This window comes from Gekko japonicus, unplaced genomic scaffold, assembly GCF_001447785.1.
Source record: "Gekko japonicus isolate JY-2015 unplaced genomic scaffold, Gekko_japonicus_V1.1 scaffold78, whole genome shotgun sequence".
Taxonomy (NCBI): domain Eukaryota; kingdom Metazoa; phylum Chordata; class Lepidosauria; order Squamata; family Gekkonidae; genus Gekko; species Gekko japonicus.
In genome coordinates this window covers 78,674-92,201 of record NW_015165236.1, presented here as the reverse complement: position 1 = coordinate 92,201, position 13,528 = coordinate 78,674, and the positions used below count along the sequence as shown (strand labels likewise).

The following is a 13,528-nucleotide window of genomic DNA, read 5'->3' as shown; positions in this document are numbered from 1 at the left end:
TCTTTCCCCAACAAGATCCTTGTTCTCCACCCTCCATGTTATCCTGAAAGCGACCCTCTGTGGGAGGCTGGAATGTGAGAAAATGACTGGCCTGAGGTCATTGGAGCGGGCCGGGGGGGGGCACTTGGACTGGGTTCTGTGGGGAAGGGCTGTGGCTCAATGGTAGAGCATCTGTTTGGCATGCAGAAGGTTTCAGGTTCAATTCCCAGCATCTCCAGTTAAAAAGACCAGGCAGGGAAAGACCTCCACCTGAGACCCTGGAGAGCTGTCAAGAGGGGCTGTGGCTCAGTGGTAGAGCCTCTGCTTGGCATGCAGGAGGTCCCAGGTTCAATCCCTGGCAGCATCTCCAGTTAAAGAGACCAGGCAGGAGGTGATGGGAAAGATCTCCGCCTGAGACCCTGGAGAGCTGTAAAGAGGGGTTGTGGTCAGTGGAAGAGCCTCTGCTTGGCATGCAGAAGGTCCCAGGTTCAGTCCCCGGAATCTCCAGTTAAAAGGACCAGGCAGGAGGTGATGGGAAAGACCTCTGCTTGAGACCCTGGAGAGCAGCTGCCAGTCAGAGTAGACAATACTGACTTTGACGGACCCAGGGTTTGGTTCATTTTAAGGCAGATTTATGTGGGCTTCATGTATGTACCTGAGATTCTCAAGAGCTCATCCCTCGGTACTCCTGCTATTCTATAAGGGCCACAAGATTCTTTGCTATTTTGTCTCTGGCAGACTTCAAACGGCTCCCCCTCTAGAATTTGTCATTACGATTATGCCGACCCCCCCCCCCCCGGGGGAAGCTTTTTCCAGTTACCTTTATTCTCACTGAAAAGGTTCTTGTGGGAGTTGGGAAGGGAAGAATGAAACACGGTTCGGGTAAAGCTTGGCTCGTGAGGGAAGGTTCGACTTTGTACAGCCACATAGGACATGGGCAGAAAAGTTCAGCGGCAAATAAGGAGTATCTACTTTGCTATGGCAGTAAAATATCTCACAACCATTCGTAATCCAAACTGCCTTCCGCTAAGGAATAAGGCAAGTCTGGGCTATGGGCAGAACACAGCTGTCCTGATCTGGGCTGTGCCACCAGAGGCCTACTAGGCCCAGGGAGCCTGGCTAGCAGTAGGTAAAGCTGGGCCTACAACTCCCAGAAGCCCGTGAGAGGTTTTGGAGCCAAAACTGACCAATAGGAAAAGAGGAGGGCTTGGAATAAAAGATCTGGAGCAGCAGGAAAAGCTGTTCTTCTTCCCAGAGGGAAGAGCCAGAAGGAAGGCTGCTGCAGGGGAGAGACCCTCATCCTGCGGGAAGGGTGAGTAGTCTAAGGCCACTGCAGATAGTGAGCTAGGGACAGTGTATATTTAGACGCGTTAGTGCATTTGATTTCTTTTCTTTTCACCCACTTACTGTTATTCTGCACCTTGTTGTTTGACCTCCTATAAAATAAACCTTTTCCTTGTATTCTGCCTGGTCCTCACGCCTAGTATTCGGCCAAAAGGGAGGTCTGAAGGTCTTGGGAGGGGGCTCTGGGTCTTCTCAAGGGAACCTAAATCCAGAGTGGTGGCAGCGTCACGTGACACCCCACCTGAGCCGTGACAACAGCAGAAGTAATAAACCCTGTTTAAAACTGACCTTAGGTTCACACGGGGCTTCGACTGAGGTGTGTGCATCTGAAGATGTTTTCGTCTGCTGAGCATCTGTGGAAATCGGAAATAAGCGTTACTGTAATATTCTCAAATTCAGTTGATGAGGCGTACTGGTTTTCCGAGACACATCTGCAAGGCAGGCAGACGGCTGGCTCGTTTGGAGGCAAGTGAGAGCCTGCCAACAGTGTGATCACAAGCACAAGGGCAGTTTCGGAACAGGCAGCAGAAGCCAAGCGGATGTAGCTACAACCAGGTCAAAATACGTTAACGCAAAAACCGTTAGATCTAATTATACCATTTATACCGGAATTATTTCTATTAAGTATTATTCCAGAGAATTTTAAGAAACGTATATGATTATACGTTTTAAGATACGTATATGATTATATATATGTTGTAACTATGGCTAGGATTTTGTATGCAAAGTATTGCAAAAAGAAGTATGCAAAGTATTGGAAAAAAGAAGAAGTCCCGTCAAAAGAAGAAATAATTTACAAACTGCTGGAAACAGCAGAAATGGATAAATTAACTTTGCAATTACAAGACAAAAAAGAATACGTTTTTTACAAGAACTGGTCAAGACTCTATAGATGGATTGAGGACTACCTTAGAAAATGTGTAACATAATCATCTCTCTATATATGTGGAGGGGAGTGGTGGCACAGAGGATTTATCCTCTGGTTAACATCTGAACTGAACAGAGTTGCTGTCAGTTCTAGCCCGCGCTGGTGTGAGCTACCAGCCTTGTCCCCAGCTCGCCGTCCACCCAGCAGTTCAAAAGCTTCAGCGAGTAGATAAAATGGGTACCACTCCTTAGAGAGGGTGGGCACACTAAACCCCCATAGGGGAGGTGTTAGCTGGCGAATGGAATGTCCAGCTCGTAAGCCTGATAAAAAGACCTCTTCGACATTAAGAAGCCTGCAATGGGCCAATCTGGCCAGGCGGTGGCAGTGCGGCACTACGATTCAAAGCAGCCCAGGAAGAACCAATGTCATCAAGCCAAACCGAAAAGTGAATGCCTCCGGAACACGTCTGAAGCCTACAGCCAGAGGTCATTTCGGGGGGGAATCGCGGGGGATTGCCGTTCCCCCGGGTGAGGTGCAGAGGGGCGGGGCACATGATGAAGCCCCGCCCCCAGCTTCCGGCCGCCCCGCTTCCAGCCCTCATTCAGCCAGGAGGAGGCAGGAGAAGAGGGAGGGTAAGTTGCTTCCTCCCTGCCTGCCTGGGACCAGGGAGGGCCTTGGCGGGGCTTCCTCGCACTCCTGCCAGCCTTGCAGGTCCACCACCGGGCCCCTGATGTCAGGGGGTGTGGCATATGCTAATGAGTTATGCTAATGAGTTCCCCTAGCTCTTTTTCTACGAAATGACCCCTGCCTACAGCTGAACAAAAATCCCCGTCGGCTGCAAAATGTGTGCGATTTAAAGAATTATATGTTGTCCTCCCTTACCCCTATGAAATTGTTAGTCCCTTGTGTGAAACCGTGTAACTGTAAATCGCTCAGAGCCAGCAGGTCTGCCGGATTGAGCCATCAATAAATCGAAAGGTATTATTATTATTATTATTATTATTATTATTATTATTATTATTAATAAGCTGCTTTGGGGTGGCATCTCTCCTATGGAGTGACAGAGTCTTAACCTTCTGAGCCACTTCGGCTCCTATTCCCACTAGTCTACAGCAATTGCTTTCTATAAATCATGCACACATAAGAAACTATCGGTTAAACTTTTCACTGAAGAAAATAAAGCATTTCTTTGATGAAGGCAATGCCACTATACCATGGCTCACCTAAACCCATCTAGAGTCTCCCTCCCATTATGCACTTTGAAAGGAGAAAAAAAGAAAAAGAGGCATAAGAGAAATGTTTAGGTTCCCTTTAGCCATATTCTGTTAAAACTGGTGTTTTGAAATATTTAGACACAAATCTTAAAAGTCTCAATACCTGCTGAATTCCTGGCTTGGACGTCAGAGGTCCTCCCATCATGCACTTTGGAGAAAAAAAGAAGAAAAAGAGGCATAAGCAAAGTATTTAGGTTCCTTTTAGCCATATTCTGTTAAAACTGGTGTTTTGAAATATTTAAACGCAAATCTTAAAAGTCTCAATACCTGCTGAATTCCTGGCTTGGACGTCAGAGGTCTTCCCACTATGGACTTTGAAGGGAGAAAAAAAGAAGAAAAAGAGACATAAGCAAAATATTTAGGTCCCCTTTAGCCATATTCTGTTAAAACTGGTTGTAATGATTCCTTGTTTTACTGTGTGTGTGTGTGTTCCTTTAAATGTTTGGTTGGAGTGCAATGTTAGTAGAGTGATTGAGAGAGACAAGTGTGATGTGATTGGTGGATGGCAGAGTGTGGGAGGGGGTTGCTTGGAAGGAGTGTGTGTGTCTTGAAGCAGTCCAGTGGGAGTTTTGAATGAGAGCCTGTCAGTTAGGGAGTCCATTGGAGAAAGAGGACAGAGTGCTGTGTGAAAACTTGAAGTGTTCAGAAAATATGTTGTTGAAAGTTTAAATGTTGAAGAGTTGCGAGAAGGATCTGAGACATCCTAAAGTTTAAAAGGAAACTAAGCACAAAATAAAGAGCTTAGCCAGAGTGTGGGTCTATTGAAAAAGGAGATTCTTAATAGAGAAGGATCCTGTGACCAAAGACTGTGTGATACCCTGACAGCTAAATTTTCCAGTTTCTCTTCCCCTAAACAGTTATAGTTAACAAACAACTTATTTATGTTTAAGATTTTATTCAATAAATCACATTTTGTTTGAGTTCCAGAATTCAGTTCAAATCTTTCCACAGGACCACAGAGACCCTTGAAAAGCCCAGACTTGAGGTCGCTTTACCAACAGCTAATGAGAAAAGATTTGGAATTTGTTTAAATTCCTGGTGGCGGCCGAATCTACCCTGTTCATGAACACAAACTATACATTTAAAGAGAAAACCAGTCCTCCGTAATAGAGGACGTCACATTGGTGTCTTGAAATATTTAAACGCAAATCTTAAAAGTCTCAATACCTGCTGAATTCCTGGCTTGGACGTTAGAGGTCTTCCCATTATGCACTTTGAAGGGAGAAAAAGAAGAAGAAAAAGAGGCATAAGTGAAATATTTAGGTTCCCTTTAGCCATATTCTGTTAAAACTGGTGTCTTGAAATATTTAAACGCAAAGCTTAAAAGTCTCAATACCTGCTGAATTCCTGGCTTGGACGTCAGAGGTTTCCACATCGATGCATGCTTCCTTGGCAGAACTGACCAAAAAAAACAACACCACCAAAGCATCAAAATAACAAGTTATTGGGCAGGCACAGAAAGCAGCTGGATCCCTCCCCGCTTGGGGTGCTAAATGCCTTGTCTGCTTTGACCGTAAATTATTTTACACTTCCCCGAGAATTCTGGCGCTGTTGAGGAATTCTCTCTCCCACTGGAGCCTGTGTGTGTGCGTGTGTGTGTCTGTGTGCTTGTGTGTGTAAGCCCTGCAAATCACAAAAAAGCAGGGGTGTGAAAACTTCTCATCAACACAGAGATATCACACGGAGTTCAGGAAACACCGCCAACTGGTATCAGGGGCATTTTTGCTTGGCTGCTGTTCTTTTAAAAAGGAAAAGGATTTCCAAAATTTTCTGTGAGCGCTCCACATCTATTTCCCCAGTAATTCATAGCCCCCCCCCCCCCAAGTATCTGCTCAGCGCAGAGCTGGGGAGACAGAGAAATGTCACTCCCCCGTGAACTCATGACAAGAGGCAACTGTTTGAACTTGGTCCTTTCTGATTTTAAAGTTCCGTCTCGAGGAGTGAAATGCAACGCCCTGATTTCAGGGACTGCCAGAGGGCGTAACTCTGCTTCTGTCTACACTGGCGGTCACCACAGCTCTCATGGGGGGGGGGGGGATAGTTAGAGAGGAATTCACGTGCTAGGAAGTTCACAGCAGCCTTGTCTTTGGGCTGTCTTTCCTGTTAAAATGTGGAACCTGCTGAAAGTGGATGTGGTGACGGCCACAGGAATAAGCATTGTTAGAAGGGGATTAGATGGATTCCTAGAGGAGAGGTCTATCAATGGCCACTAGCCATGGTGACTGAGGGGAACCTCCACGTTCAGAGGCACTAACCCTCTGAATCCCAGGGCCAGGAGGCAACATCAGGGGAAGTCCTTGGCGACCTCTCTGCCCTGTTGCTGGCCCTCCAGAGGAACTGGTTGGCCCCTGTGTGAGACCGGATGCTGGACTAGATGGACCCTCACTCGTCTGATCCAGCAGGGCTCTTCTGAGGTTCTTATCAGGGGAAGGCCTCGGCCTCTCTGCCCTGTTGTTGGCCCTCCAGAGGAACTGACTGGCCCCTGTGTGAGACAGGATACTGGACTAGATGGACCTTCACTTGTCTGATCCAGCAGGGCTCTTCTTATGTACCGATTCATGCATACAGACTGGCTTTGGGTAGACTGATATATGCAAGATTGTGACCGTAACCAGCTCCTTATGCTTTTGCCCTCCTTTCCTTCACTCCCCCCCCCCCCCCCCCAGCCCTGGGAGTGAGTGGCCCAAGGTCACCCAGACAGCTTTCCTTGCCAAGTGGGGATCTGAACCCAGTCTCTATATTCCCACCCAGAAACCCAACCCACTACACCACACTGCCACCGTGAGATGGTCACCTTGCTTCACTCCCCCGAACACCTGCCACTGAAGAGGCCCACCTGCTTGGCTGCCCAGGAAAAAAAAACACACCTACCTTCTGGCGGTTTTGGAAGGAACTTCACCAGGCTGTTCTTCTGACCGCCGTTTCAGTGGTACGGACGGGTCATTTGGACTGTCAGGAACGGGCCTGGCCACATTCAGTATGGTTGTTTTTGACCGTGCACCCTGAAGATTGACCTGGGAAGAAAAAAGGCGCATAAGTGCCTTCCTGCAGCACAAGATTAATAAATAAAACAAGTATCTTCCACCACAAGGATGTGCATCCCGGATGGCTGCTTCCCCCTGGGAATCAGGATTCTGGGTGGCTTCCTGACGGAACCCCATGCTGACTTCGCTGGCTGCTGGGAGAGCCCGCTTTCTCTAGGGGTGCGGTGCTCATTTCCATTTCCAAGCCGGACAGCCAGCGCTGCCCAAAGACTTTTTCCGTGGTCATGTGGCCGGCGTGACTAGACGCCGAGGCGCACGGAACGCTGTTCCCTTCTCACCGAAGCGGTACCTGTTTATCTGCTTGCAGTTTCTTGCTTTCAAACTGCTAGGTTGGCAGGAGCTGGGGCCAGAGGCGGGAGCTCACTCCGTCACGCGGCACACTCGGGTCTCAAACTGCCGAACTACCGACCTTACGCTCTGCAGCTCAGCCTCTTAACCACTTGAGCCGCCGCAGCTCAATGATCTAAAACAGACCATGTTTTGTAGATAACCTACCTGTTTTGACAACTGAGACCTTTGGAGGTCCGCTATAGAATTTACGTGCCGGTCCAGCCGAGATATTTTCTTCTGCAAAGAAAAAGGAAGAACCGGTTTGTGTCGAGCTCTCCTACGGAGTCCCATCGACGGCACCAACGTGAACCGCTAAGCGATAGGAGAGATGTGGAACTGAAGGTCGGGAAGATCCGTTCCAACTGGGAAGCGTGAGTCAGCTGCCCCTCACGGTGAGGGAGAACAGGATAAGCAGTCTATAAAATTATGCATGCGGCCGAGAGTGTGGCCAAAGAACGTCTCCTCCCTCTCCCAAAATAGTAGAACTCGAGGGCATCCAACGAAGCTGACGGGCAGTAGGGTCAGGAAGGACATAAGGAGATACTTGTTTTCCTGATAAGTAAATAAAATGTGGAATTTGCTAACATAGGAGGTAGTGAAGCCATAGAAATGGACTGCTTTAAAAGGGGATTAGACAGGTTCACGGAGGAAAGGCTCCTCAGTGGTTACCAGCCCTGGTGACTGAAGGGAACCTCCACATTCAGAGGCACTAAGCCTCTGAATCCCAGAGCCAGGAGGCAACATTGGGGAAGGCCTCAGCCTCTCTGCCCTGCTACTGGCCCCCCAGAGGAACTGGCTGGCCACTGTGTGAGAGGGGATGCTGGACTGGATGGACCCTCACTGGTCTGATCCAGCAGGGCTCTTCTGGTGTTCTTATGAAGGCCTCGTCATCTGTGTCCTGTTGTTGGCCCTCCAGAGGAGCCGGTTGGCCACTGTGTGGGACAGGATGCTGAACTAAATGGACCCTCCCTGGTCTGATCCATCAGGGTTCTTCTGATGTTGTCACGGGAAGGCCTCTGTCTCTGTGCCCTGTTGTTGGCCCTCCAGAGGAGCTGGTTGGCTACTGGCTGAGATGTGGAGGAAGAGTGGGGAATCAAACCCGGTTCTCCCAGATCAGAGTCCGTGCACTTAACCACTACACCAAACTGGGAGGAGGAAGAAAGAAGAAGAAGAAATTGGATTTATACCCTGCCCTTCACTTGGGAGTCTCAGAGTGGCTTACAAACTCCCTTCCCCTCCCCACAACAGACACCCTGTGAGGTAGGTGGGGCCGAGAGAGCTCTGATAGAAACTGCTCTTTTCCAAGAACGGCTCTGACAGAACTACGGCTTGCCCAAGGTCATTCAGCAGGTGCAAGCGGAGGAGTGGGGAATCAAACCCGGTTCTCCCAGATCAGAGTCCGCGCACTTAACCACGACACCAAACCGAGCAAGCTGGAAAGAGAGCGACTGATCAATAAAGGAAGGGAAGAATACGAAGGCTCCGGTAAAAATCTCCCTGCCTGCATGAGGCCCGTTCCATTATTAATACGCTGCTGCACGCTAACGGCCTACCGAGCCAGAAAACCAAAAGCCACCTTACTATAATCCGAATCGTTATTTCTTCGTGCTTCCGCAGACACTGCGTGTGGTCGACTCTTTCGTTCAACTTCTGCAGCTTGCGATCCAGGTCGCCCATCAGGTTTCCCATGTGGCTTCGGATTAAACACTTGACCTATGACAGAGGGGGGGGGGGGAGAAAACGCCACCACGCAGAATTTTACATTTGGAAAATCAGGGCAGTTCTTATTCGGTGGTTGTGCTTAACAGGAGAACACTTTAGAAGAAGTGAAGACTGGATTTATACCCCGCCCTTCACTCGGAGTCTCAGAGCGGCTTACAAACTCCTTTCCCTTCCCCTCCCCACAGCAGGGAAGGTGGGGCTGAGAGAGCTCTTTCCAGTACTGTCCGTGAGAGAACAGCTCTGACAGGGTTATCCAGCTCTTGCCCAAGGTCATCCAGCAGCTGCAAGTGGAGGAGTGGGGAATCAAACCCAGTTCTCCCAGATTAAAGTCCACGCACTTAACCACTACGCCAAACTTTAAAGCCATCGGGGGGGATCCAGAAACGGAAAGGTCCTTTGGGGCACATGAACCAATGGTGACATTTCTGACTTCCGCACAAGGTTCCCATGTGAGTGTTCGTTTTCCGTCACTCATGCTGTACCCGACACGCCTTTCGCCACAATTGATGCACTTTTACGTATGGAACGATACCACTGTCGTGACATGGTTATCATCGGTCCCGGTCACACGGAGGGTTTTGGCCCGGGAGAAGGACGGATCAGGGCCGCAGCAAACGGGCGCGATCTCAGCGCAACACCTGGGAAGCGGCGCGCACATGTCCCCGATCCGTCTCTAACCCCGGAAACCCCGCAGCAAAAAAGAACCACCGACAGAGGTGGTCTTACCTGAATGGCTGTGGCAAGCGTGGCCGTGGGATCGCCGGTGCGTCCTTCTGCCGGCGCATCCCTGGCTCCTGCCCGAACTGCGCATGCAGATGCATGCGCAGCCGGCTGCCTCGGTCTCCTGACCGTGGCTTCCTCCCCGGCATCTGACTGTGCCGGGGAGCAACGGCGCCGCGGCTCAGGGGATCCGTGTGATCCCGCTGCGGCGTGTCTATTTTGGTGCGGCTTCCAAAAGCCGCACTTTGGCCGCACATTTCCCCCCCTCGTGTGGCAGGGGCCTTATTTCTCCTTTTTTAGTCATTCCCACTCATGCGTTCAGTGCAATTTTAAAAAATGCCTCCTTCGACACCTTCTTACTGTCTCCACTGCTGCTTGCTCTGAATCAATGCTCTGCCCGGCCGTTCCTAAAGGTAAGCACGCCCAGTCCACCGTCTGACTTCTTCTGCTTCCAAACAAGGTATCAACACCAAAAAAGCCAAAACGCCTCACTGGAGAGATTGATGCCGTGCCATAGTTGGGAGCTTTCGGTGCTGGAAAATGGGTTTGTAGGCGTGGCTTCGATGTAAGTCCAGTCTTGAGAAAGGATTACCGAAAAGTTTGTGTTGCCGGTTCATCTTCGACTGCTTTTTGTTTGTATTTTGGACTATAAATATATCTACTAGCAAGAATCGTATGCTGATACTTTGTTTGGCAGCAGGAGGAGTCAGACGGCCGAACTGGGAGTGTTCACGTTTAAGAATGCCCTGGCAGAGAAACGGCATTTTTTCTCCAGTGTTAAGTGAACGACTGCTATTGTTTTTCACTGGAAGTCCTTGCATAGTCACTTGCTCTGAATTGAAACAGCACCTGCACTCTGACGGGCCCGCACACCAAGATCCAAAACGAACAAACGTCACGCACTCATCGCGATTCCGTGCTTGCATTTCTGGACAAAACTGTGTCCCCCCCCCCCCCCCCCCCTCACCAAAAAAAAAGTTTTGGAAATGTGTTTTCGAAATGAACTGGGATTCTGCCCTTCAAAAATGCCAAAAATCTCACGAGGGACATACAAAGGGAGATTTTGGGGATCTCAACCATACACTTTTGTCAAAGTAAATACCCTTGCTCCCCAATACACACAATGACCTCGCTGACAGGGAAGTTCCATGCACGTAATGCAGGGTTGGTGCTGGTTACAACTTGGACGGGAGACCACCAAGGAAGTCCAGAGTTGTGTCCAGGGGTCATTTCCTGAAGGAGCGCACAGGAGTGGAGCTCCGGCAGTAAGGAGCTCAGGGGGCGGGCACATGCAACAAGCCACACCCCCTGCTCCCAGTAGCCCTCAGTTGGGCCACAAGGAGCAAGAAGCAGCCAGGTAAGTTGCAGAGCCCCCCCCATCCCGCCTTTAGGAACAAGCTCTCCCTCCTCTGTGAGGGCAGATCTGCATGTTCCCCCCCCCCATAGCTAGCAATCCAAAACAGTCCAGTGGCACCTTTAAGACCAGGTTTTATTCAGGTACAAGCTCTCCCTCCTCTGCGAGGACAGATCTGCACATTCTCCCCCCCCCCCAATAGCTAGCAATCCAAAACAGTCCAGTGGAGCCTGAGCGGTGGGTGTTGCCTTCTGACACCCTTCTGGTGATGTCAGGGGGTGTGGCATATGCAAATGAATCATGCTAACGAGTTATGCTAATGAGCTCCTGCACCTCTTTTTCTACGAAATGACCCCTGGTTGCGCCAAACTCGCTTTGCATTTTATCGCTGGCTTCCCATAGAAAATCAGGAGGGGGATTCAGGAGAGTTTGAATTCCAAATGCTTTCGCTTGCAGATGCAGGGAGGGCAGGGTAGGAATAGAATAAAACAAACAAATAAATAAATAGATAAAAATGCCTTGAAGTAGAGAGTGTAAATTAGCATGCCTGGGAACATCCACCGGCCTTGAGTCTCAGCTTACACCCTCTGGCTTTTGTCTACGTGCTGGGGGGGGGGACGTCACCAAGGTGGGAGCACAGAGCCCTTGGTCTGGGCAGGTGGAATATCTGGGGGCTGATTGGCTCATAACCTTTTAGGGTCCCTGTTTGAACCTTGTGTTATCTATTGCTTTCGCGCCTCCATCTTCAGTTCTAACGCAGCCAATGTACAGGCTGGATTCTATCAGTGTCTCGATAAACTTCTCATTCTTCTAAGGGCATGTTGTTGGGAACCGATTTCTCCAAGAGTCTGACAAAGTGTCCCAAACTTTCACACCACCGGCGTGATGAGTGGAGGCAACGGGGAAGTCCCTCTGCACAGGCAAGTGATGACAAACCACTCCTGTTTGTTTCTGGCCCTGACCTGGATGCCCCATGTTAGGAAGATCTCAGAAGCTCAGCAGGGTTGGGCCCTTTTCAGTACTTAGATGGCAGACTACCAAGGAAATCCAGGATTGCCTGGCAGAGGCAGGCAATGGCAAACCACCTCTCAGTGTCTCTTGCCTCGCAAACCCCACCGGGTTGCCATTATTCGGCTCTGACGTGTTGGCACTTTCAACCACCACCGGGTGATGTGTTTAGAGATGTAAAATTTCCGAAAATTTTGAAGCTCGAAAAAAAAAACAAGTTTTTTTTCTGGAAAAAACCAGAAATTTTCGGAAAAATTGAAAAAAATGCTACATTAGCATTTCTTTTGTCTTTTCTAGATTGAAAGTCATTCTGTTACTTTAGGAACATAAAATATGACTATGGACATTTTTACTTGGCATGAAATGATCACAACTAGCCTATTAAAGATATAGTGTATCCAAACAATTATTACAAACAGAATACCCGCCCACATGCAAAAACAAAACTGAAACCTTTTTATTTTCATCTGACAATAGCACCTCCAAAAGAAAGAAATGCATCTTGTTATATATATATTTATATATATATATAAAAGAAATGATTTGGAAAATATTTGAACACCTTGTCTTAAAATATTTTATTCATCATGTTAAAATAAATATTCCATAATCAATTTTTTTTCTTTTCTTTTTTCAATTTTTCCAATTGTGTTTTTGACATTAGTGTGACCTGCCTTGAGTCTGGTTTTGGAGGAGGAGGAGCTAAAAATGTCGCACCGCACGAAATGATCCACAAAGTTACTTGGCTAAATTATCAGGGACTGTGGCCTCCACTACTGCATACAGCTTGTTGAAACTGGGATCCTCATGCGGAATTTTTGCACCGTTTAATGCGTCCTGTTAATACGCGTGCTTTGCTTCAGTTCTGTTTTCAGACTTCTGGTTGATCCTACAACTCTAATCCTATTCCACTGTTTACTGGCCATCCCGTCTGCCTGGAGTCCCCCCACTGAGAACTGCGACCAATGAACAACGTAAATAAACTAAATCTAAAAAAATAGGTCCTTCCCTCGCTATGAGCTCTGGCACAGGAGGGCATGCTCGTCAGTCAAAGCACAGGCGCAAGAAACGAAGCCAGAACCACCAGGGTAAGAAAGAAGTCTGATAAAGGGCCAATATTAAAAGCTAAGTTAAAACTTATACAAAAATACATGTATTTATTAGAAAGACAGTTAAAAACATAAGGGCCCAATGAACAAGTTAAGGTGGCCTAAACACAAGGGCCAAGACACGTGACCTTTACTTGTCTACGAGGCTTTCATTGGGCCATTATACGTTTTTAACTGTCTTTCTAATAAATACATGTATTTTTCTATATTATAAGCTTTAACTTAGTTTTTAATACTGGCCCTTTGTCAGACTTCTTTCTTACCCTGGTGGTTCTTGATTACAGTTTTTGGGTCAGGTTCGTTTTCCCCACCCTGTGCCCTACTGCAAGAAATGGAGCACCCAGAACGGGCACCGCAGGGGTTCAATCTGGACAGAGAAACACCCCCCCCCCACACACACACACACTTCACATCAGCAACATCACTGCAAAGCTGCAGCATGACCTTCAGAGTTTCCCAGCTCCAGGAGGGCTCGAAGCGAGCTCTCAAAACAAAAACAGAAGGTTGTTCTGCAAGACAGAAGGAGCGGAAAGACGGCATTCAGAAGAAGTCTTTAGAGCGCATCAAGGACGGCAAAAGAGCGTAACTGCCACATCTGGAACAGCTTCCTGGTTCCAGCCCCCTCTTTCATTCGGGTTTTGTCACCACCAAGCAAACGTGCCCTTTGGAGAGAAGCCCCGGACAACTCCACACCACAACTACAGTCAGGGGTCATTTCTTGCAGGAGCGCACAGGAGCGGAGCTCCGGCGGTAAAGAGCCCAGGGGGCAGGCACAT

At 48.6% G+C, this 13,528-nt stretch overlaps 1 protein-coding gene across 1 annotated transcript in view; it reads right to left on the bottom strand.

The window, feature by feature from the left end:
• Positions 1 to 13,528, bottom strand: part of ATF7IP2 (activating transcription factor 7 interacting protein 2) — a 60,712-nt gene that overhangs the window by 13,379 nt on the left and 33,805 nt on the right. Inside the window, exons 4-11 of the mRNA XM_015409876.1 lie at positions 8,421 to 8,552; positions 7,005 to 7,076; positions 6,337 to 6,479; positions 4,802 to 4,863; positions 4,633 to 4,677; positions 3,733 to 3,777; positions 3,569 to 3,613; positions 1,612 to 1,676 (exon numbers count right to left, since the gene is read on the bottom strand). Coding sequence (XP_015265362.1) covers positions 1,612 to 1,676; positions 3,569 to 3,613; positions 3,733 to 3,777; positions 4,633 to 4,677; positions 4,802 to 4,863; positions 6,337 to 6,479; positions 7,005 to 7,076; positions 8,421 to 8,552 — 609 coding nt within the window. The remainder of the gene's footprint in view (positions 1 to 1,611; positions 1,677 to 3,568; positions 3,614 to 3,732; positions 3,778 to 4,632; positions 4,678 to 4,801; positions 4,864 to 6,336; positions 6,480 to 7,004; positions 7,077 to 8,420; positions 8,553 to 13,528) is intronic.